Source organism: Lichtheimia ornata (assembly GCF_029851405.1).
Source record: "Lichtheimia ornata isolate CBS 291.66 chromosome Unknown scaffold00033, whole genome shotgun sequence".
Classification (NCBI taxonomy): domain Eukaryota; kingdom Fungi; phylum Mucoromycota; class Mucoromycetes; order Mucorales; family Lichtheimiaceae; genus Lichtheimia; species Lichtheimia ornata.
Window position 1 is genome coordinate 147,978 of NW_026695353.1, and position 24,013 is coordinate 171,990.

Consider the following 24,013-nt stretch of genomic DNA (forward strand, 5'->3'; position numbering starts at 1 on the left):
CTTTTGGGCTGGATATCAATCAAGCAAGCGCTTTTATCTCTTGTTTTCCTTCACATACAACACCCCCCCACACCATGGGCGATTCTGATCCATTCGAATGTCGGTTGACGTTTCTCTCGCTATTGGAAAAGTTGAATGCGTCGCAGCAATCGATTACAAAGGTCGCCAATTACGCTGTGAGACACAGAAAAGTAGCTGAAGATCTATACCGTTGTCTGGTGGATGAGTTGGAACAGGTAATTGTCTTTCTTTTTTCTGGAGGTTGGGTGTGCTGCATGCATATGAGTCGGTCAGTTACGTCGCCTGGCTTGTGTGTTTGAAGGAGCACGTCTTACCATGTGTGTGGAAAAGAGGTTCGGCTTCAAGACGTCTATACGACTTTGCATTCTCATCAACGCCATAATACACATCACCATCACGCATCACCATCAATCATTATCACCATCATTGTCATTACCTTTGAATTGCACCCCTTACTTAGTACATCATATTCCAATTTCAATATTCTATAATACACGACACACAAACACACTCACTCACACGCTCAAAACACGCAAACGCTCACACACACGAGAGAGGGGATGGATGGGACAGGGGTTAAAGATGCTATGCGAATTAGCAGCATGATGTTGATACTTGTCTTCTTTTTTTATATCTCTTTCATCCCATGTTGGATCGGATAGGCGTCCATTAATGCACGGCTGAATATTGTGTACGTCCTCGATGCCATCTTCGCTCTCAGTCATAAGGCACGCTTCACCGGCTATCACGATCTCACTCGAAAAGATTTGACACGTATCATTGAAGCGGTGGTACCCAATGATTCCAAAGGCATTGTCAATGTTGCCAATACACGCAAGGTGAGCATAAATACAGGATGAGTTAAAATAAACTTCATGCTAAGGTCGTTTGTATATAGATCATCAACAATTGGAGGCGACGAGGGTATTTTGAACCAAGCGAGTTGGATGAGGCTGAGAAACCATTACGAGAACGAGAAGCAAGGTAAATTATTCAAGTGGGACTAGCCGAGATGGAGGAAAAATATACTGAATGAAACCGTATTAGCGCATCATCTCAAACCGGTGGATCCAAAGCGGATGAAGGAGGAGGATTTTCAAAAGAGGACATGCTACGGCGTATGGAAGAAGATCGTGAACGGGTAAATTGGACCGGAAATTACATGTTTCAGTTGTCAAACGACTCACATCTACGTCATAGCACAAGCGATTCAAAGAAGACCTTTGGATTCGACCCTCGGATGAATCGCTGGATGCCGAGTTTCAACAATTGTGGGATAACACCGAGGCGTTGGTGCCAGAAAACGATTATGAAGTGATGATGCTACAAAACATGCTCCGCCTCCCTCATTATGCTTGGCACATGATGTTGTCTCAGCGTCCTGGTAGTGCTACACAACAACCACCACAACACACAAATGGTTCCACCATCAATACTACTACAACAACCACAACGGATGATAACATTCCCACACAAGAACCCAACAACGAGAGCAATAATAGTAACGCCACCGCCACATCTCCCATTCCTACTACTACAACTACTACTATGACTCCTGATCCTACCGAAGATATCAGCAGCAATGTTCCATCAGCGCCGCCACCTCCCTCATCATCATCTCCACCACAACAACCACCGCCACCACCGCCATCGTAAGACAAATCCAAAAAATATCAGTCCATCTAGTTGTTGAATTTATACATGACCCACATACTCATCTATCAGCATCTTCAACATGCAATAAAACAGCAACAACAACATACACACGATTATGACGGGCGTGGATGGGGATCATATGTTTCTTGTTTGGATCACAGCTGTTAAGATTTTCCCGGATCTCCACCTCATTTTCATTTTTTTTTCCTTTTTCGACCTTTATATGAAACCATTGTTTTGTGCCTTTTTCACTCTCCTCCCGTTGATTTCTCTCTTCTCTCTTTCTCTCATTCTAGAACTTGCATCTCTTTTTATTCCCTCACCTTGTCCTCATCATCATCAACATGACATACCACCACGACAAATACAAATCACCATTGAGGATATGGCTACCAGACAATGGTCAACTTATTACATATCAAGATGAGCCTATTTCATTCCGCGGGTCTTTATCGTTAAAGTGTCGTCAAGCTCGTATCAAGGCAGTGACCGTGAAACTCGAAGGCAAAATGAAAGTACATTGGTCTCAAGATGGTAAGTTTGAGGCTTTTCTTGATAATTGCCTCATGTTACATTGGATGTCTTGGCGCATTCTTTCGCACACACACACACGCATAGACTTACATAAATGACTCATTTACTTTGCAGGCATTAATTTCAAGGATGAAAAGACCGTGTATGAAAAGAAATGGGACTTGATGCGAACAAGCACAAAGCATTGCGTACATGTGCATGGTACCCAGGAATGGTAAAGTCATGTGGATTGTGTGAGAGTCAATCATGCAAAGCTAACAGGTTGCAATCAACAGGGACTTTATAGCCGAATTGCCTTCAGATTTGCCAGCAAGTCTTAATGTATCTGATGGTCGACATTGCGAGATTGTTTATCGAATCAAAGCAGTTGTTGAGCGACCCACATTTTTACCCAACTTTGTTGCCAAAAGAACAATCCACGTATCACGTTATTTAAGGCGAGCATCCATCGTACCCACGATCAACAACCATAATCAAGTCGCTGTTGCTTCACCTGCCTATTATGATGGGAGTCAGGATCAATGGATGGATTACACAATTCGATTAAGGGGAGGCACCGTATGGCGACCTGGCAGCACTGTACCCATTGAATTCAATATCCATCGTGTCAAACGAGATGTAACCAAGATACGATCCGTCACATGTTGTCTCAAGAGCTACACGACCCTGACAGCCAAAGGACGCCATGTACGTAAATGGAGCTGGCCGCTGATGTATTTACGTGATGATCATTTGGTGCGTCATGGTACACCGTTGCCATGGCGAAAGACCGAATATTGCAAGATACCCAACCATGTAGCTGCTGACATGGCAACCTCCATGATCCACATCAAGCACAAGTTGAAGATTACTATTACACTTTTACGTGATAATGGAGCCACAGCTGGTAAGCCTTTTTTTTATCATGCAAGAAAATAATCTCAGCAGCTGACCATCATCATGCTTGGTTGTACAACAGAGGTCAAGACGTCTTTTCCAGTCATTGTGAACCACATGGATGAGCCGATCCCCATCGGAAATGAATTGGATGATTATGAAGAAGATCCAATCCTGCCATCGTACGAGGTTGCTTGTGGATCACCACCATACGATTCTTTTCTTTTCGGATTACCTTCAACACCACCCGATGATACTGCTTTATGTTCCCCGCTTTCTATTTCACCATCACCACCTGTTCCTTTGTACAACGACCTCGTTACAGAACCTGCAACACCGCATGAATCATGTGTACTACCAGCTTATGATTCTATTGTAAGGCCACGGTAGCAGTAGTAAATTTATTCTTTTGTAAATTTGGGAGTCGCAATAATGTATATTAGCAAAATAGATATCATTGATATGGGGAATGTGGTTTGTTGTTCTTTTGGTATAATAGTAAGGCGGATATAAAAGTGTGTGTGTGTGTGCGTGTGAATGGATCTTTACCCAAGAATACGTTTCCACCATGGCTTGGATTTCTTCTTTGGCTCAGGCTTAGTAGGAGCAGCAGCAGCAGCAGCGGCAGGGGAGGGTGCACCAACAGCAGCCACGGGAGTCATTTTGTTGGATGGTTGAGAAGGAACATCATCTTTTGTTGTGGAAGGAATAGGTTGCCATTCATCAAACCAAATGCCATAGACACCAATAACAGGCATATGATCGCTGACACCCACCAACGCATGATCCAATACAGCGCCATAAAACCAACACACGGTATCCTTGTTGGGAGGTGGCTGTTGTTCTGCTGTTGCTGTAGTGATCCCCCGTGTGGCGGCACCTGTTTGCTTACGTTTCTTCCACCATGGTTTCTTTTTATCCGTAGCCGATGCTTTATCACCCATCGATCGCTCTTTGGTCTTCTTTTGTTGCTTTTTGTTCTTGTCATTGTTGTCATTAGGGATGGTAGTTACGGCCGTTTGGGTTGTATAGACATGTTGATCATTATCCTTGAGAGGGCGATCGTGCCACAGGATGCGATCCGTCCAGCTGGGGACTCGTTGCTTGGGACTAGAATCGTAGCACAATTCGCTGGGTTCTACCAATCTCCTTTCAGGGGCACCATTATTTTGTTTTGCGCCCATCACTGGTGCTGATAAAGATCGCTGCTTTTTATGCCGTGTTGTGTTTGCTTTGGTTGTGGAAGTAGTAGTAGTATTAGTGGTGGTGGTGGCAGCTGATGTGCTATTAGCCTTTTGTTTCTTGATCACCGGCTGCTCTTGTTGCGTTGTTGTTGTTGTAGGTGCAGCATTCGTAGCAACCGTTGTTGGTTGTTTTACAATGTCCTTGGGCAACGGTGGCACAGGTGGCACTGCAGGAGTGGTTGTTGCTGTAGTAGTAGATGTAGCTGTGGTCGGGGTCGTATGTGCTGTTGAACGACGTGATGACGATGATGACGAAAACCAGTCAAATGGCCAATAATCATCATCCTCATCATCACTGCTATCGCTACTACTGCTGCTAGTATCACCTCTTTCATCGTCATAGGGGATGGCATCAAGCTTGTAGGTGGGTGGAAAGTTGATGGGATGTTCCCGAAAAGCGGCCAGTGGGCTATTGGGTGATTGACGTTCCACAGATAATTGATCATATTGCAAAAGCGACTTGTGCGGAAAGGTTATTACCATGTATGATGGATTGGACCGAATAAAGATAATGATTTACCTTGAAATCGCCTCTGTGGATAGCATCCACCACTTTGGTACGTTCAGCATTGATGCGGTAATTGGTATCGCCAAACATAAATACGTGATCGAATCGATCAAGCACACTACGATGTTCATGCTCATTTTCGCCTAATCGCCGTATATGGTATCGTGTATATGTATTGGTGAGCCACACGATGCATCATCCCTAACACACACCAACCCCCCACTTTTTCTTATCCTCCTCCTCAGTCTTGTCTTTAACACACACACACACACTCAATATATTAACTCACCTGTAAAAATAGCTTCCACCTCTGCATAATAACTCGAATGATGATGATGGCTGTTGCTGCTACCAGTACTACCAGATTTATCCTTCCCCTTTTTATCACGTAAGCTTTTGAGCCGAGACATGGAAGATGAGGCGTGTCGATGCAACTTTGTGCTATCACTATCGTCGTCATGGCGACAGTGGTGAGGGTGTTCATCGAGAGCCTTTTCAAAGTCAGGCATACGTAGGCCATGTAAGATGCGATGCACATTGGCATTGCGTTCCGTGACCTTGGTTTGATGGGCTGCATAAATGTATGTAAGCAACTACTAAATGCAGGATAATTGATGCTGTCGTAGTACCTCGAAGATGGCAATTGATAAACAAAAGTGATCGTGAACCAAAGAGCAATGAGATGGCAACGGCTCCCTTGTTACTATTATGTGTGGCAAAAGAAAGAGCAAGACATTAATAACTTTTTGTTCCCATTCAAGTATAGCAGAAGCATTATTATTTACGTTACCCAACCATATTCGCCCAACCGGTTTTGATTCTGTCACACTGCACTGCCTTTACATGATGACTGACAGGTTTCCAAACAAATACAGCCAAATGAAGCGCTGCTAATGTTTCTGTTCTCAGCAGCTTGTAACTAGGGCCGAGATGTTCCTGCAACCTTCGTTCCCATAACTCTTTGGATGGAAAAATCAATGATTCGGAAATGTCACGTTCGCATTCTTGTGTACCGATCGCTAAGATGTGATACGGGTGGCTGGTGCTGCTGTCCAAAAGTAAGCGTTCCTCCGTAGGTGTGGGATGAGGATGGTGCTTTTTGTTTTCGTCAGTAAGGAAAATACCAAGATCGATAGGTAAAAGTCGGCCATACATATTCCATGTTCCGACAAAGACTTTGAGCCGATCAGGGAGTAGTACAGCTTTATTATCCACATGGGTTGGAATAGGCGGCGATCCTCCACCTCGCGATAACGATGCCTTTTTCAGAAGGTTGGTGAATGGGTTACGACGAATGATCTTTGGTGTCATTGTTTGTATCGACATGCTGGATTGCTGCTTTTGCTCTTGATTGATAGTAGGTCGTGGTGGGAGTTGTTTTGTGGTATCTGGTAGAGGAGGTAGAGGAGGTGGTGGAGGTGGTGCCTGGTTTGTTTTAGATGATGCATTCGTTTTGATCGACAAGCTGGCCATCTTTTTCTTTTTCTTCTTTTTGTTAATGCTACCAGTACTTGTAGCAGTAGTGGTGGATGATGGAGTATTGCTGGAAGAAGATGTGGTTGTATCTGGTTGGTTGCTATTGGCAACAGCCGATGGCGTTGAATGATGACTGCTACTAGTGCTTTTCTTTTTGCGTATCAAAAGATGTGTAGCAGCTTGCAACTTTGGCCATTGATTAGAGGATGGAGGAGGTGGATGTATTGGTTGTAGTTGTGGGGAAGCAGTGGCAGCTGACATGATGGGGGGAAGAGTGGGAAGAAAAGAAAAAGAAGAAAGAGATGAGAGAAAGAAGAAGGGAGGAGAGAGAGAGAGAGAGAGAGGAGAGAAAAAGAAAGAGTGTGCGTGTGTGTGTTGTGTGTCAAATACAAACAACAACACGCTATCATTAGCATAAACACAAGAGAGAGCGAGAGAGCGGTGATGACCGAGAGAGAGTACAAGATCGGGGGAGTAATGGGGTTAAGTATAATAGAGTGTGATTACGATGAATGGGGTTTAGCAGGTAAAAGAGCAATGATGGTAATGTGCAACAAAGAGCTGAGTTGTGGTGGCGAACAACGTGCCCAAAGCGCCCCTCCCTCTCTCTCTCTTTCTCTCTCTTTTGTGCTTTACAAACAGCATCAGCGATTTGGTTCCACACACTCACACATCTTTCTCTCTCTTTCTGCACTTGTTTCAATGGCCATATCAATAGCCAAACTAAACGCATCCTTTGCTGCGTTTGGTAGAGCAAGTGCAGCTCGCAAGTATACGCTCCTTTTCTTCTCTTTGACAATCGCTTTATTCCTCTCTTGTCCAACCATTCAACGTCTTCGGGATTCTCTCTACGCCGCTTCCATTACAGCAAACACTGACAATGATCACTTTTGGCAATACTCTTCTCACGTCCATCCTGCTCCATTCCACCACAATGCTCAATCCGATTCCCTGGTCGCTTATCAGATTCGTTTGGCAGCCATGACAACCCATCAACAACAGCAACAGCAACCTGTTACCCAACACTTTCTGACTCGGGCCCAGGCCTGGTACAGGGCATTTACTACAACCAAAGTTGCTATTGATGACCAGTACTATTCACTCATTGATCTACCAACGTCTCAAATAATGCTCTATTCACCCTTCGATGATTCATATTGGCAGCAACAAACGGATATTCCAGAGCAATGGGAGACAACACTCGCATCAATCATCAATGGTAGCACGCATGCACTTGACCCTCTTTCCGTCTTTGACAACGTCACTTTGGACAAACATGGGCGCTTTGTATGCGCCGATTCAATCATAATTACCGCACTTTTGCACCAGGACAATGGAAGCAATCTAGCTGAACGTGTATGGAAAGCCGTAGTGGAGCAGCATGTAAACACGTTATCGTCATGGAAGATTAGGCAATTGGATGCTCCAGTACAAACGTGGCAATACAAGGTATCATCAGAGAGAACGAGATATTTATATACATTTATATATATATACATGCTAATGATCCTCCTCTTGCAAATTGTAGTTTAAGCCGTTTGATTATGATATTCCTCTCAAGGTGTACCTGTTTCTGGTGGTTCATACCATCATTTTCTTTTTGGTCTCTGGAGCATTTGGCAAGACTCAATTTGTAAAGTCGCAATATGGTCTTGGTTTGGCGGCGGTTTTTACATCCATCACATGTGTTGCTGTGACACTGGCGGTCCTTGACTGGTTTGGTGCAAAGGTGGATGCTGTTCCTTGGTACCTGTTTCCACTGGTTGCCAACGTGGCTACTCTTGAGAATGTGCTATTGCTCACGAATGCCGTGCTCAATGCTGGTTGTGACATGCAAGTCAAGGAAAAAGTGGGTCGTGGTAAAGTATCCTCCTAATCTCGATTGTGTAACGAGTGCGGTGGTGGGCAAAATGTTCTCTCGTATTCTAACTGGGTCATTGTTAGGCCTTCAAAGTGTGGGCGTACCAATGCTGGGGACCCTGGTGGCGGAACTTATCATTTTGGAAATCGGCCGTGCTATGGATGTGCCCACTATCAAGCAATTTTGTCTCTTTGCACAAGCTGCCCTGATTGTTGAATACTTGCTGGATATGACCTTCTTCATTGCTATTCTTGCCATCGATGTCAATCGTGCAGAGGTAAAACCTTGTCATCTTTTTAAAGGAACTTTGTGTAACTTATCCTCATTCAATTAGTTGGCCGATCTGGATGACCGCCAAGTCTCTAAACGTCTTCGTGAACTTGCCATTGCTGGTACTGATCCCGATCAACGACCACCTGATTATTGCCCTGTTCAATATGATGAAGATGAAGGCGATGTTACAATGACATGTGCTGACTGCAAGGAATTCAAAACTCATCGTGCAATGAATGCGCTCATGGTATGAAATGTGGACATTCTCCTTTTTCAGTCATCTTCTAATAATGCTATTAGTTATGCTTAGTCATTTTGGGCATATCCATGTTCCATTCCACGCTTGAAAAGTACATGGTTCCCGAGACATTCATGCTACCACCCGCTGTCAATCAACGTGTACCATTACCCAGCAGCATGATCCTCAAGACTGAACGATTACGCACCATGTCAAACCAATTTTGGGATACCATCAACCCTGAACGACAAACGCAATGGATACGTGTGGAACCACCTTACGTCGCAACATTCAGTATGGAATCCGCCATTGACAATTCACCCATATGGACTTCCTATGAAGAGCAGTATCTTGAACGATCCTTGTCGCTGGCTCAAAAGAACCTTGGCAAACGACCACCATCGCGTTTACGTAGCTTTGTACTTGGCCATGTGCAACGGATGATTGTTCTCTTGTGGCACATCAACTTGCCGATCTGCGCACTGTCCATTGTACTTATCGGCATGTTACTTTGGCTAAATCCATCATCTCGGGACCAATGGCTTGCTCCCATGTTTAAAAAAGTGGCGTTCAAGTTATTATCGCAGAATTTCATGTCGTGTAACATTATCGCTCGTCGTATCCGCGACCATTTCTCAGAACAATCATCATCCAATCATGAATCAGTACAACAACAGCAACAGCAGCAACAACAGCAACACCGTGAAAATGTCACCATCAAAACGCTTTCGGGTCAACATGTGGCAGATGTACGGCGATTTGATGCTAATGCCAAACATCAATTGGCTGTATCTTGTGGTCAAGATGATCGCATTGTCATGTGGGATATGGAAAAAGGTCGTGCAATGGGTCGACTAGAAGATGCAGCAGATTCATCATCATCATCGGCCAAGCATATCAAAATTGATCAAGGCAACAAATGGGTTGTTGGTGCTATGAGTAGCGGCGTCGTACGTATATGGAGCGCATGTACATCCAAGATGGTACGAGATTTTTATATCGAGCGTGAAGAATTGGCCTCTGTGACGACATCCCTCTTCCCATCCACCAACATGATGCGTAACAGACGCACTGGTAACGCCATAACACCCATCAGCAGCACTACAAGCTCCACCACTACCAGCACCACACACAACAGTAACCATAGCAACAACAACAACAACAACAATAGCAACAGCAACAACAATAACCATCATCGACTTGCATTGGGTGCTTTGGATCGTGCATTGGATGTGCAATTCTTGGGCGCTGTAGCCGAATATTGTCATCCAGCAGTTGAACAAGTGGCAGCCAAAGCACAACAAGGTGGTGTGATAAAATCGCAAAACTATGTGGTGTCAGTGCACAAGAGCGGCATGTTACGTGAATGGGACATCTTATCCGGTGCATGTATGCAAACCATTCCTTCAGGCCACACACGTGATGTTTCTATTCTACATGTCGTTGAATCCAAACGCCCTCATCGAAAGCATGGTGTATCATGGGTATTCACTGCCGGCAAAGATGGCCGTGTTACTTGTTGGGAACGTCAATTGGTGTCGCTTGGTGGTGATGAAAATGATCAAGTTAGTCAATGGACGTGTGCATATACCTTTGTGGGTCATGAAGGCCATGCCATTACATCATTGGCCACTGAACTTCCTGTTGGTGGCATGGGTATTCTCGTAACTGGTGCAAGCAATGGTAGTGTCAAGGTGTGGAATTTTGAAACAGGTGCACTTGTGTGTGCCTTGACCGCTGAAGAGCGTGCAAAGGATGACACAGCGGCGATGATGGTGACCACCAGTGGCAACAACAGCATCGTACAATTGACTGTGACACGATATTGCGAAGTCGAATACGGTGGACGTGGCATGTGCCGTGGATGTGATACGTGCTTTGGCAATGGTTTCCTAATTGCTGCATGTACTACTCATGATCGCGTTGATACTTGGCGTCTCGAACGTGTGGGTGGTGGTGGAAATCATCATGGCAGTTGTACCCTTTGCAGTAAAGATTATCATCGTACACAATATCGTAGTAGTCGACGTCGTCGTGCCGATAGCAATGCATCAGCATCTTCTTCTACATCGTCAACATCTTCACCAGCGGTTGCCATGAGACGAAAACGTCGTCATGTGATACGAGGTGGTCCTCCCAAAAGACAGCAACAGCAAAATCAACATGACCAAGGCAATGATGATGACATACTTACAGGCTTATTGGATATCGAACAACTAGCAGGCGAAGGCGAAATTGAATTGACATCTACTTACTTGGGAAACATCGATCAACCCGCTGGACGGGGAATCACGTTTTGTGGCAGCAACAAGTTACTAGCTGGTGTACGTCGTTCTTCTTCTTCGTCTACCCAATCCAACAGCCAATGGCAAGTATGGTTTGCACAATTACAATACTTTGATCCACCTGGTGAGATACCCATCGATACTTTTGACCTGGAAACGAACGAGGACGAGAACACTATGGAGCAGCAACAACATCATGATGAGAGTCGAGATTCGCTATTTGGTCTCTTTGGCAGCAATAGTATTACTTCATCACAACGACGACCTTCTATGCACAAAGCTCGAAATCACAGCAACAAGAGTCTGTTGAAAAAGATGGATGACATTCAAGAGGATGAGGAGTTCGATGAAGAGGCCTATGAACTATTGCCATTTTCCATGGTGCGACATGTCTTACCGCTTGATGGTCTTGGTCTAGCATGCGATTTTGGCAACTTCATCAAGCTCATCTATCTCGATCGTGAACAATCATCCAAACGCATGGGTGGTGCTGGTGCTGGTGCTGCTACGATGGACGATTGTAGCAAGTCATCGCTGCAAAGTAGTGGTACTAATAGTGCTGTATGTGCTGTGCCGCCTTCAGCATGTTCCATTCTGCCAAATTGTCCAAAGGCATCCGAGTGTCGTGCGATCGCAAGCAAAAAGCATTTGTTTTCTTAATACCAAAGAAGAGAAAGAAGAAAAGAAAGCTCCAACACACACACACATACATTAAATAGCATCTGTAAATATACAACACACCATCGTTTTGTTTCGGCTTTGCATTTCCCACCCAATAATAATAAAAAATTGTCGGATGATTCCCTTCAAAACCACGCGATTTTTTGAATGTAGATGTGAAACGTGTATTCCAAATGATCGCTCCTAATGACCTGGGGTACCTCCTGGTAAAAGCGAATACACATTATTGTTGACATCAAAAAGCTGAAATGCATGATCATGAATGCGTTGATGCTATGAACCAAGTCTCTGGGAAATGGCAGGCTCTTGTATTCAGGCACCAAAATTTGCATAAACAGGGGTATCGTTATCCAAAGAAAAAGAAACGAATGATGGAACAATCGAAAAGGTCTTTCCTCGTCTAGGCCAAAGAGTTTTACAGGTGGTGACGAGGGGATTATTTGCACTACACGATGTAGGATTAGCGTTCACATTAATCAAAGTCGTAGCAGAGACAATACCGCCACACGATTAGTGTACCTGGTCAGAGTACATTAGATGAGAGAGGCATCCCGGGATTCCTTCCATTCGTGGATGCGAGACCGATTCTATAAGTAGTAGCAATGACGATACAAATTTTATGGATCCTTTCTTTTGGATCGTCATTATCCTTACTATCCAATGACATAGACGAAGACGCAATAGGTAACACTTGTGATCCCTCACTCAACGATTTCTCGGAAAAAGAGCATTATTTAAACATGTTTGACATTTCATATGCAGCATCGCACTAAAATATGCTTCAAGTAAAAGGATTGTCATGCAGTGAATGTTGTCATTTTAGGCATAGTGGATGTTGTACAAACAGGGATCCGCCTTTGGTGCATACACAGCACAGCAAAATAACATAGGACTACACATTAGAAGATGGGTTCAATGTCACAAAGGTCAATGGTAAGTTCCTTGAAGGGAGGTATGAATTCATTGTTCATTGGGAGTCAATGCCTTCAATCACGATAACCGGATGATCGGATCAACAACTGCTGTGGACATGCAGTATCCATGCAACTCCGCGTCTCTTTCGCCCTTCAAGGCTGCAGTGTGTTCGCCACCCACAGCGTTTCTTTTTGTTTCCTTTTACTTTTATTTCCATGACAGCAGACCAACCAACGATTATCGGTGAACTTGTAGTGGTGGCATTGAAAGCGGTATGGTATCATACAAGATGCGTGATTGCAATGCGATCTAACCTCGATTGTCTATAGCGTGATCTCCCCAACATTGAAGTATGTCGTTTGCACACGTACAAGACGCCAGTGATAATAGTAACCAATTTTATTATAGGTAGTTGGAAAGCAAGATCCATTCTGTGTCTTTCGCTTAGGAGAAATAGCCAAGAGAACAAAGACAGATTACCGTGGTGGCCAACAGCCTTTGTGGGATGATCAAGTGAGTCCATTGTTGTTCCCTTTTGATAATGAATGAATGAATGATGTTGATAGAGCTATCAACTAGGTGAACCTTCCTGTTCCAGAAAAGAAGACCAAGATGTATGTTCAAGTCTTTGATGAAGATTCCAAGCGCGAAGATTTGATCTGTGAGGGGGAGGTTGATCTTTCGGAAGTGCTGCGTGAAGGCGAACAAGATTGTAAGTTTATTTGATTCTATGTATCCATGTGCATATGTTGACTTGAAGAAATGATAGCTTGGTTCCCATTAAAGTATCGAGGCAAGGATTCAGGAAAGATCTACTTGGAGTTGACATTTTATTCAGCTGTAAGCAACGTGATAGTGGATTATGTATGTAACTGCTTTCGACTCATGTATGCAATGTAGCGCCAACCACCAAAGCGCCAACCTACTCGCCTCTACAACAAGGCACGCCCACAACATCTATATCAACGTGCTCAACAAATGCAGCAACAATCGCCTTATCCTAATCATGGTATGGTGCCACCTATGCCTCAACAATCATCATCCACACCTGTAACAGCAGCTGGTAAGCCATCAGCCGGTCCACCCATTTATCGACCACCTCCACCACCAGGTGCATATCAACAAGAGCACATTGTGAAACCACATATGCCTCCACGTATGACTCCATCCACATCCACCAGTACCAATGGCTCCAATGGAGGCCTTTCAGCACCTTATCCACCTCGTATGACTCCTTCTGTATCTACTGGTACTGCCATGTCTCATCACGGATACCCACCCCAACAACAACAGCAACACTATAGACCTCCTGGAGGAAGACCCGCTTCTTTTGGTGCAGGTAAGTTTTGGTTGATTGTGTGTGTTAATACCAATGGCTCATTATTGTGTGTATCGATAGCTCCAATGGGTTTCCATATTCCTCAACAGCAACCACCATCCACACCAGCAATGCCAGGATTGAGTTTCCCTGAACCACAAGCCATGCCTGCAGGTGGATTTGCTCCTCATCCTAATAATAATGGCCAACCTTTTGCCGCTCATCAAGCACCTTATCCACCACCCACTGGAACAGCTGGATACCCACCCATGGCAGCAGGAGGATACCCACCACCCCAGCAAGGTTATCCACCTTTTTAGAACATGCAGTCATATCTATTTAATATCTTCTCGTGATTCCATACCATTTTGCATATACATCGTTAATGGATCCAATCAAATATATGTATTCTTTGAGTAAATCGAAAGCCGTATTGTTGTATGTAATTCAAATGTTTTATTACGCAAGTGGGATTAGTGTAGACAACATGAGTTTAGGCGATGAAGGGGAACATAGCCTTGCGATTGCGGGGATAATCCTTGAATTCCTTGCGATAACGCTTGTGCTTAGCAACAGCCCAGATGTACATTTGACCGGTAGCTACAAAGTTGAAGAGCCATGCTATTTCCACTGATATCAATATCCTTGCATCATCATTACACCCATATACACATGTACAAGACTTACCTGACCAGCTAGTGCTGAGCAAGGATACCACGGTCCAACCAATGGTTTCAAAGGTGTAATTAGGGCAGGAAACCAAATCAAAGCCGTAACCATAGGGGATGTTGCGTTGACGAGTACCAGCAGGACGCAAGTTGCGAAGAGTGATGTGGGTGATCAAGTTGGAAAGCTCGGCCCACTAGGTAATAGAACAATGAGCACAAATGTTCCCCCTTATCCATGTATATCCATCCATCGAAATACTTACAGCCCAAACAGCAATGGAACCATATAACCAAACGTCGCTGCGTTCAGCTGCAGCCTTACCAGCGGCATACCAGGGACCATAAATCCAGTAAGCAAGGTTGACACCCGAAAGGATCCAATAGTGACCGGAATTCTTAAAGACGTTGCGGAAAGGCATCGTGCCATGAGAGAAGCGGTGAACAAAGATGGTTTCAAATTCACGCTTAAGGAAATGCAACATGCACATATAAAAGACAACCGTTTGCATAGTCGAATGTTGGAAAGCATCGCCGTAAATGTACTTTGAGAGATAATAAAAGATGGGATGAATGACGAGAGGACCACCATACTCGATCAAAAACACGGTACGCCAACCAATTTGAGGGCCTAGTGATTATGTCAGAATGAAAACAGAGGCATCGCATGATATGGTGGATTTACCGAGATCCTTGAACTGGATAGTGGCACCGTCAACAATGTTCAATTCGGCGAGGGTCTTGTCATGGTCCAATGGCTTCTTATCCATGTCAGTGAGACGTTGACGATCGGGATAGTACTTTGGGAATTTCTTCTCAATGGCCTGGCACACTTGGAGCACAGTGACCTTGTCAGCCGAGCCCTCGAGATCCAACGTAATGGGGAACTTGGTCGACTTTGGATTACGCGATGCCACAGTCAGCTTCATCCTGTTGTAGGTTTCTCCGAGTAAGCGTTGCTGGGAAGAGAAGGCTCGTAATAAGCGCGCGTGAAAGTGGCCAATTTTTGGGTCACCGTGATCGGCACACTTATCCGACATGATGTCAATCACTCCCTCCTCCCTCTCTTTTTCATGTCCCCACTGCCCTCCTCATTATCATCATCATCATTACGATAGCAATGATAAATCAATGATCAATAAATGTCTTGTGAACATGATATCATCTACTCGTCATTGGCATGAAAATGATTGCTCGAGCTTTTGACTGAATGTACACGTTGCATTACCCTTTATAGCATAAGCAAAAAGAAATAATACTTGATGATTCAGCAAGCAAGCAACCAATATCATGGCTAATGGTACGTGTGTTCGTTGACAGCAATGTAAGATTGATGTACGTATGCAACCACCTTAAAACAAAGGCGCCACCTTCCTATTCATGCACATCGATCAATATTCATGGCGCCAACACCTCCAGAGTGAGAGGAGAATGGTTGCAAATATGCAATGACAACTATATAAAGCATATCACGTGCATCATTCCTCCCAATTTTTTTTTTCGTTTAGAGCAGAGTTATATACATTGGTATATCTTTATAAAGCTGTGTACATAGAAGACATGACCTTTTTCACTTCACCTTCATCTTTGACGTCCGCTGATGCAATGGGAGCCACTACCATGGGATTTATGGAGGCCAGCGACTTCATGTGGTAGACTATGCTATTCAATCCACCTCTACGGTACATCAAGGGAGGTACGTAAAAAGCTATACTAAAGAAACGCGAGATGTGTATATGAGCATGAAGCTCATTGCATGGTATAGTTAGGTTTCACCTTATCACGAGAGTCAAGTATCACAATGACGACCGCGACAACAATGAAACTATCATTCACACCTTTCACGTCTTGCACTCTCGGTTTGGTTACACGAACACGTCCCTCTGCATCTTCGGCTGTCGGCTCTATTAACATCTAGCTACTTGACAAAAGACTACTTCCCATATAGCATCACGCTTACAGCATACGTAAAACATAAAGGTGACTGTATCTCATAACTTTACAATCAAACGTGGGGTCTTTAATAGAACAAAGCTGCTCGGCGGGGTGAAAGCGATCTTGTGTCAAACTATGAAGTCGATCGTGGCCGATCCCAGATTCACCCAATGTCGCTACCAGCCAAAAAATATTTTCGTCGTCGTCGAAAAAAATTCAAGAGGTCGATCCACTTTGGCTGGTGGCGACATTGGCGAAATCTGGGGTTGGCCACCTTGATCGTGAAACTCGCACACAAGGTGCTGTTGGCCAAGCCGAGCAGGTTTGTTCTCATAAAGACCCCACACTTGATTGTAAAGTTTTGAGATACAGGCACCTTTATGTTTTACGTATGCTCTTGTAAGCGTGATGCAGTTGCTTTTTCCTAATGGATGGTGTCGGCTGCATTAACGGAAAGATGAAGAGCTGAGTGAAATGGCACGTGGTGGTTACACAAACACGTCCTTGATAGGTTGCTGCACAAATGCATGATCATGATGATTGCATTTTGTGAAGGTACGTAAGTAAACAGCATCCAACCATGAAGGTGTGTCAAGGTATGTGTATATCACATTTGCATGTAGGAGAAGGTCAAGCTGCATAAACCAATTTGTGTATGTAAAAAGATGCGTATACGTATTGATCGGTCACTCATCCTGAAACTCAATGGAGGGATCACTTCTCTTTTTCTCTTCTCAAGGTCAGCCCACTCCTCCTTATTGTATCACAAAACCCATATACTTCTTGCATGGCCGATAACCGGGCCACCTTTATTATTCCATCTTCGAAGCAATAGTATGTAATCCACAAGCTAGCAAAGTCCAAGCGTGTAATAAATAAGCAATGCTTTATTTCATCTATGTATGTAGCTATCTTGCTACATTGCCACCACCATCGTTGTAGCCGCCGTTCGTCATACGTCAGCAGTCGTCAATCGCCTCGTGGCAAATATCAAAACCACACAAGTTGAAGTGAATGGGATCTTGCAGGCTTCCTTTTTGGATCTCGTTGTCGCTATCATCGTAATCGGCATTGTTGTGAATGCCGTTGTCATCGTAACCGCCATCGCTGTGAATGTGGTAATCATCGTAATCATCATTGTGTTGAATGAGGTGACTATCGCAATCGTCATTGTTGTGAATGTGGTAATCATCGTAATCGACGTCTCTATAAATAAGAAAGCAGGCAAGTTAAGGAAGAAAGCAAATCAGAAGGAATTCACAAACCAAATCACCACCATACGAGCAACGTCGAGCGATCCCTTGTTCTTGAGAAAGCACTGCACGAATCACGCAAGGCCAGTTCGATCCATGGCAAGGAAGACTCACTTACTTAGAGTCCGGGCTCATAGTTGTCTTCATTCATCCTCTCCAAAAGAAAGAATGACCCCCAATCCTTCCAATCATTTCTCGCCTCATGAAAAGAAATCCTCAAAGGAAAGAACGAGCCTATCACGAGAAGAGCGTGTTGGTTAAACACATTCACAAGCTGTTCCAAAATCCCCTTTTACCTCAACACAGTGACCATGCTCTTCCAAAGATCCATCGTCATCGACCCATCAACTCAAACGCAGGCCCGTAGAGCCCTGGACGCGTTCCAAGAAGCTTTTCCAGCACACTTGACTAGTGCAGAGCGACGCAGCGGCCACTTGATACAGGCTGGGACTTGAACCCAAAGAGATGATGATGCCCCCAAGTTGCATTTGCCTGACCAAAGAAACCTATTTCAATTCATTATTAGCACACACGTACAATAAACACCCTTTCATTGTTTGTTTCACTGCACTTGCCTTTTCCATATACACAAAGACCCGTTGTTGTTGGTTACTGGAAACCGAAAACCATGGTGTAGTATAAGTTGAGCCGAAACAAAACGCCAAACCAGCCAACGTCTGGAAACCAAACTTGCCCTCTATGCAAGCTGACGCGTCAATGGAACCAATTCGGCTGCAACATTGGACTTGAATGTACCTGTTGACACCAAGCGTAGAGCGGGAATAGCAACGAGCAAAAGGAAGCAACAATATCGCCATGGCAACCACCAACCACCAACCACGCTCATTCCTCAGCACTTGGACACACTCACTCTCCCTGACAATGCATGTTCAGAACTACATTAACACCTCACAGCCAACAAGAGCACTTTTTTATAATACATTACTTGATCGAGATGTCGTGAATGGAATAAGGAAAGGTGAGAGAAAAAGAAGAGAAGCGTTGTCTCAAGTCGTGGAGCTGCTGTCCCCCAAGTTTAAATTTCCCTACTGCTATTACACTGAGGCCACTCAATTACCCCACACACACACTATCCACCCATCGTCATCATCACCCTCACGATAGACAATAGGTACACATAAATAAAAGAAATGATCCTCACGCATAGCAAAAGGGTGTGTGCCATTTTACACTTTACATGATAATGATGATCCAACAACAGCCATTGCCTTTACTACCAGGTTAGCTCGAATCAAGAAAGTTAAATGATGGGCATGGTAGGCTGGAGCAAGACAATCGTTCGTATGCATTGGATTGGGCAACAATGGAGAATGGGAGGACTAGGTTATTAGCTGTCATTTTGAACTATTCCTAAATAGTGTACAAGAATCATGCATCGCCTGTGCTGAATGACTCAAGTTACACAAACAGGCCCTCTGCATCTTTTGCTCTATTACAGTCATACTACTTTACATTAAACAAAGACCACTTCTCATATAGCATCACGCTTACAACATAGTAAAAACGTAAAGACGCCTGTATATCCAAACTTTACAATGAAACGTGGGGTTTTGAATAGAGCAATGGGCTCGGCTTGGCCAACAGTACCTTGTGTGAAAGTTTCACGATCAAGCTTGCCAATCCCAGATTTCGCAATGTCGCTACCAGCCAAATTGGATCTGGGGGTCGACCTCTTCGACGACGACGACCAAAAAATATTTTTTGGGCTGTTCGCGACATTGAACGCGAAACTTTCACACAAGGTGCTGTTGGCCAAGCCGAGCCCATTGCTCTAATAAAAACCCCACGTTTCATTGTAAAGTTCGGAGATACAGGCACCTTTATGTTTGTAAGCGTGATGCTATATGAGAAGTGGTCTTTGTTCATTGTCAAGTATTTATATGGAGGTTGTTAGCCTCGTTTTATTGGGAGTGCATCGGAGAGTGGCACCCCAAAATCGAAACAATATTGGTCAAATTGATAATCATAAGGAGATATACATGAGAGGGAACGAGATGACAAAGGGTGGGAGCGAGCTAATTGGAATCATTAAGTCTCATGGAAGAGACACTCCCCGACGAATTGGAAGGAGTGGCAGAAGACGGAAAAAGTTTACCCCGACTTTTAAGCTTAAAATAAAGGGTGGTAAAACTTGATAAAGGCAAAGATCGAATCATTTCCTTGGCTTCATCAGACATGGGAAAAGTCGTCAACATACGATCGATGGACTCGGGCGGTGTTGGTGCCTTAGATGTTTTGGCTGATGGTTTTTCAGGGGAAGATTCTGTAATATGAGTACTGATAATCATATCGTTGTGGGCTTCAAGGGGTGAGTAATCAGTGCTAAGCATCGATACATCAGAATGGCTGGCGGCAGTGGAAACAGAAGACGATGGGGACATTGGTGGGTCATTGATGGGCTTGACAACAATAGGGCGACGATTGGGACATTTAGCGGCACGGTGGCCATTTTGGCCGCAAGACCAACAGGGGCGATATCTGCTTGGGTGGGTAGGACATGAGGACATAGAATGACCGGATTTGTGGCAATGAAGGCAATGAAGCGGCATTTCAGCCCATGTTGCATAAAACCAGTCTTCGGAGTTAGGCCATGAAATCGTGTGTGTGAGCGATGATGATTGTTTTGAACCTGAAACGTTTAATGTTGTATATCCGTGTCCCATGAACAACTTAGAGTCATGATCACGGAGAATACCATAATCAAGAACATCACCAAAGGGTGAGAGAGCCTTATAAATTCCATCGGTAAGCTTATCTCGAGAGGTGAAAGGAAGGTTGCTGAGTCGAAGATGAATGAGACGGGAATCAGATGGTAAAGGTACACTAGGCAAGATACGCACACCATCCTTGAAAACAAGGCCTGACGTACAAGCTTTCTGGTAAACGTTGGAGTCATCGATGAATAATTCAACAATACGGCGAGCATGATCCGAGTGAAGGCGAACACCACAATTGTTGGGAAAGCTTTCGTTTATATGGCACAAAAGCTGGGAGCGATTTTCGGAACGAGACGTGAAATCAAAGAACAAGCTGGTACAGGAAGCAGGAGAGCCACCGGCTTTCCACACATTCGAGTGCAAAGAATTGTCATGAGCTGTTGTTTTCAACGAATCCCGCGTTGGGGAATGAGTACGTGCTGAGGAATGAGTGCTGGTAACCTTGGCATACGAAAGCCGTTGTGGACGATATTGTGTGCCTGTTTCCTTATCAGGCGATTTGGTTAAATTCTGGGAAGACATGTTCGTTCATTGTCAAGTAGCTGGACCCTGGCAGAGCAAAAGATGCAGAGGGACCTCTTTGGGTAACTCAGCTAAGAAGTCAGGACTTCAGGGACAATGCATGATAGGTACGCAACCCTCACTTTTATGTCATACATTGGCAGCTAATAGCCACTTTTGTGCATTCCCAACTTTTGTGCATTCCATTGTAGGTGGATGATTCTCCTGCTCCAGACATTCGTTTCCATGATTCAAGTAGCTTGATCCGAGCTGATTTGGTTGAGTTACGGTCGAACAAGGATTAATAAGCTGAGACATTCGAATGTATGCTGATGTGTGGATTGATGTAATCTCTCTTTGACCGTAGCTCAGCCAAAATCAGCTCGGATCAAGATAATTGAATCATGAAATGAATGTCTGGAGCAGGAGAATCATCCTCCCAATAGGTCCCTAAGTTGGTGACTCCCCAAAGTGGCTTGTGCTGCCAATGTATGACATAAAAATGAGTGCATACCTATCATGCATTAACTGAAGTCTGACTTCTAGCTGGGTGCAAAAATGCCACATCACGCTCTGCCAGGGTCCGTACTTGACAATGAACAAAGACCACTTCTCATATAGCATCACGCTTACAAGCATAAAGGTGCCTGTATCTCCGAACTTTACAATGAAACGTGGGGTTTTATTAGAGCAATGGGCTCGGCTTGGCCAACTGCACCTTGGGTGCCAGTTTCACGATCAAGCTTGCCAATCAGATTTCACGTATGCTTCACCAGCCAAACTGGATCTGGGGGTCAGCCTCTTCGACGACGACGACCAAAAAAATATTTTGGGTTGGTTGCGACGGTGAACGTGAAGCTTTCACACAAGGTGCTGTTGGCCAAGCCGAGCCCCTTGCTCTATTCAAAACCCCACGTTTCATTGTAAAATTTGGAGATACTGGCACCTTTATGGTTGTAAGCGTGATGCTATATGAAGAGTGGTCTTTGTTCAATGCCAAGTTGCCCAACCCTGATAGAGCCAAATATGCATAGGGGCATGGCTGTGTAACGGAGCTATTTTGCATGACTGGAATGGCCAATGTTAGATACCATATACGCTATCGATGATTGGCAGCTAACAGCCATTTCCTCACAATCGGCACTGTTGTTCATTCTATTATATGTGAACAATGCTCCTGCTCCAGCCGATCATTTCCATCGTTCAAGTTTCTTGATCCGAGCCGATTTGACTGAGCTACGCTTGAACAGCAAACATGAAAATTCTTGAAAGACAGACCCTGCGAATGTCTCCGTCTTTCAAACTTTTGGATGCTCCCATTCCAAATTTTCAAATGAAGCGTGAGGTCTTTATTAGAAAATGTTGATCAGCATACTCGAGAGCACCCTTGTGAGCAATTTCCCAAGTTGGAAGTGGGAACTTCGGGGCGGTGAGCCGTCCACTCCTTTGTCCCTCTCATCCATCATTGGGAGCGCCCCGCATTTTAAATCTTCACAATGAAGCCTTCGGTTTTTAAATGAATGGGGTTGATCAGCATGTCCCAGCGAGCCTTCTGACAAAGTTTCAGGTTCGAAATGGGGAATCCCAACGTAATACATACTATTTCGATAAATCATGAATCTGGCGCTGACCTCCATTTCCGACTTTCATAGTAAACCCACATTGCACCCTCCCATTCGATATCTTACAATGAAGTGTTGGTTCTTTTTTAAGAGAAAGTTGATCAGCATGTCCAAGTGCACCTTGTGTGAAAGTTTCAGGTTCGAGAGGGGTAATCTCAATATCAAGAATTGATGATTTACAGTGTTCATGCATTATACAAGAGGTATCCGACCCACTTCTTCCACTCCAGCTTCTTCCCTTTCCCCCACCCCATTCTCAACTGTTGCCTCATTCAAGTATACAACTACCACCTGCGAACGATTGTCCTGCTCCATCCCATCATGTCAATCCTACAACTCGCTTGATCCGATTGTCTTTGACTGAATGGCACGTCCATGGCTTGTACAGCCCACTACAACACACGAGTCTCTTGACACAACACACGCTCTTGTACGTTTCTCTACCACAATCAAACGTAGCAGCCTTCATCCCAGCAGTTGCTTTCAGCGATGTCGTTACTCCATGGTCGCAAACAACGTTCACAATCGTGTCACTCTACTACAACACACGCACTTCTTGCACACTGCTATGCCGCGACCAAACGTAACAGCAGCTGCCATTAGCAAGGCTTCCTTTGTCTCGCGTTACTTGCAGCAACATGTCTTGAAGCCTTTTTCACGTGAACAGTGGATTGCCATTGTATAAAAGCAGCTTTATTTACGTGCAGCAACTTGCTTCACTACATACAACTTCTTATGGACGATGCCATATCAGCTATCAAGTTCATTGCAATGCAAGCAATCTTCACCTGCAGTGACCAAGAAAGAGAGAGACCGGCAACCGGATGGGAAGGAAGCATACCAGCAGCGATCAAAGAGGTTCTTTTGACATGTGATGATTATGATGGATGGATGCAATCAAGTGCAGTGATGAGAAAGAAATCTGGGAATGTTGCTTTGGTTACTTGTCGCATCGTCGTCATCAGGAACGATGGATCATGCCATGTGGATACGGCTGAGGATGGTGATGATGGATTAGATGGTATGGATAAGGCATGGTATACGCAAGTCAATGCATGCAGCAGCTATTTTACGGCCATAGACGAAGATGGTTATCACAGCAGCAACCAAGAATACAATGACACAACGGTACCCCACTGATTCCATGTGATCCACTGGTTGGTTTCTGGAAAGCGAGATTGGATCATCCACATCGTTGTATCGAGACGCTTTTTTTTCCCTTTGTCATATTTACACTCGTAATTAAAGCTCCTTGTTCATATGCTGATAGACAACAGTAGGCCGTGGCAATCCCCAGAATTGTACATAGGTTTAAATAGGCGTTTGTATCCTAAAAGATAATAAACCCGTAATAATGGTACCCAACAATAGTACTTGTTACAGTAATCAGTAAGCTTAAACCATTATGTTATT

General features: G+C 44.4%; 7 protein-coding genes across 7 annotated transcripts; 4 read left to right on the forward strand and 3 right to left on the reverse strand.

The window, feature by feature from the left end:
• Nucleotides 1–74: 74 nt before the first annotated feature.
• O0I10_007047 (uncharacterized protein) lies at nucleotides 75–1,677 on the forward strand (the record flags this gene model as incomplete). The annotated part of the gene is made up of 5 exons (XM_058487067.1): nucleotides 75–236; nucleotides 684–860; nucleotides 920–1,005; nucleotides 1,069–1,162; nucleotides 1,222–1,677. The coding sequence occupies 5 exons, from the start codon at nucleotides 75–77 to the stop codon at nucleotides 1,675–1,677; spliced, it is 975 nt and encodes a 324-aa protein (XP_058342144.1).
• A 344-nt stretch (nucleotides 1,678–2,021) lies between these two features.
• Nucleotides 2,022–3,477, forward strand: O0I10_007048 (uncharacterized protein; the record flags this gene model as incomplete). Its single annotated transcript, XM_058487068.1, has 4 exons — nucleotides 2,022–2,211; nucleotides 2,326–2,425; nucleotides 2,487–3,097; nucleotides 3,170–3,477. The coding sequence occupies 4 exons, from the start codon at nucleotides 2,022–2,024 to the stop codon at nucleotides 3,475–3,477; spliced, it is 1,209 nt and encodes a 402-aa protein (XP_058342145.1).
• A 155-nt stretch (nucleotides 3,478–3,632) lies between these two features.
• On the reverse strand, nucleotides 3,633–6,576 carry O0I10_007049 (uncharacterized protein; the record flags this gene model as incomplete). The annotated part of the gene is made up of 5 exons (XM_058487069.1): nucleotides 3,633–4,790; nucleotides 4,852–4,982; nucleotides 5,129–5,410; nucleotides 5,469–5,542; nucleotides 5,630–6,576. 5 exons carry the CDS (start codon nucleotides 6,574–6,576, stop codon nucleotides 3,633–3,635), a joined length of 2,592 nt encoding a protein of 863 aa, XP_058342146.1.
• Nucleotides 6,577–7,017: 441 nt separating this feature from the next.
• O0I10_007050 (uncharacterized protein) lies at nucleotides 7,018–11,632 on the forward strand (the record flags this gene model as incomplete). Its single annotated transcript, XM_058487070.1, has 5 exons — nucleotides 7,018–7,764; nucleotides 7,844–8,174; nucleotides 8,260–8,453; nucleotides 8,511–8,696; nucleotides 8,750–11,632. 5 exons carry the CDS (start codon nucleotides 7,018–7,020, stop codon nucleotides 11,630–11,632), a joined length of 4,341 nt encoding a protein of 1,446 aa, XP_058342147.1.
• Nucleotides 11,633–12,783: 1,151 nt separating this feature from the next.
• O0I10_007051 (uncharacterized protein) lies at nucleotides 12,784–14,206 on the forward strand (the record flags this gene model as incomplete). Its single annotated transcript, XM_058487071.1, has 7 exons — nucleotides 12,784–12,840; nucleotides 12,898–12,918; nucleotides 12,977–13,081; nucleotides 13,148–13,280; nucleotides 13,338–13,408; nucleotides 13,469–13,907; nucleotides 13,968–14,206. The coding sequence occupies 7 exons, from the start codon at nucleotides 12,784–12,786 to the stop codon at nucleotides 14,204–14,206; spliced, it is 1,065 nt and encodes a 354-aa protein (XP_058342148.1).
• A 173-nt stretch (nucleotides 14,207–14,379) lies between these two features.
• On the reverse strand, nucleotides 14,380–15,480 carry O0I10_007052 (uncharacterized protein; the record flags this gene model as incomplete). The annotated part of the gene is made up of 4 exons (XM_058487072.1): nucleotides 14,380–14,486; nucleotides 14,574–14,748; nucleotides 14,818–15,182; nucleotides 15,237–15,480. The coding sequence occupies 4 exons, from the start codon at nucleotides 15,478–15,480 to the stop codon at nucleotides 14,380–14,382; spliced, it is 891 nt and encodes a 296-aa protein (XP_058342149.1).
• Nucleotides 15,481–19,775: 4,295 nt separating this feature from the next.
• O0I10_007053 (uncharacterized protein) lies at nucleotides 19,776–20,999 on the reverse strand (the record flags this gene model as incomplete). Its single annotated transcript, XM_058487073.1, has 1 exon — nucleotides 19,776–20,999. One exon carries the CDS (start codon nucleotides 20,997–20,999, stop codon nucleotides 19,776–19,778), a length of 1,224 nt encoding a protein of 407 aa, XP_058342150.1.
• Nucleotides 21,000–24,013: the final 3,014 nt, after the last annotated feature.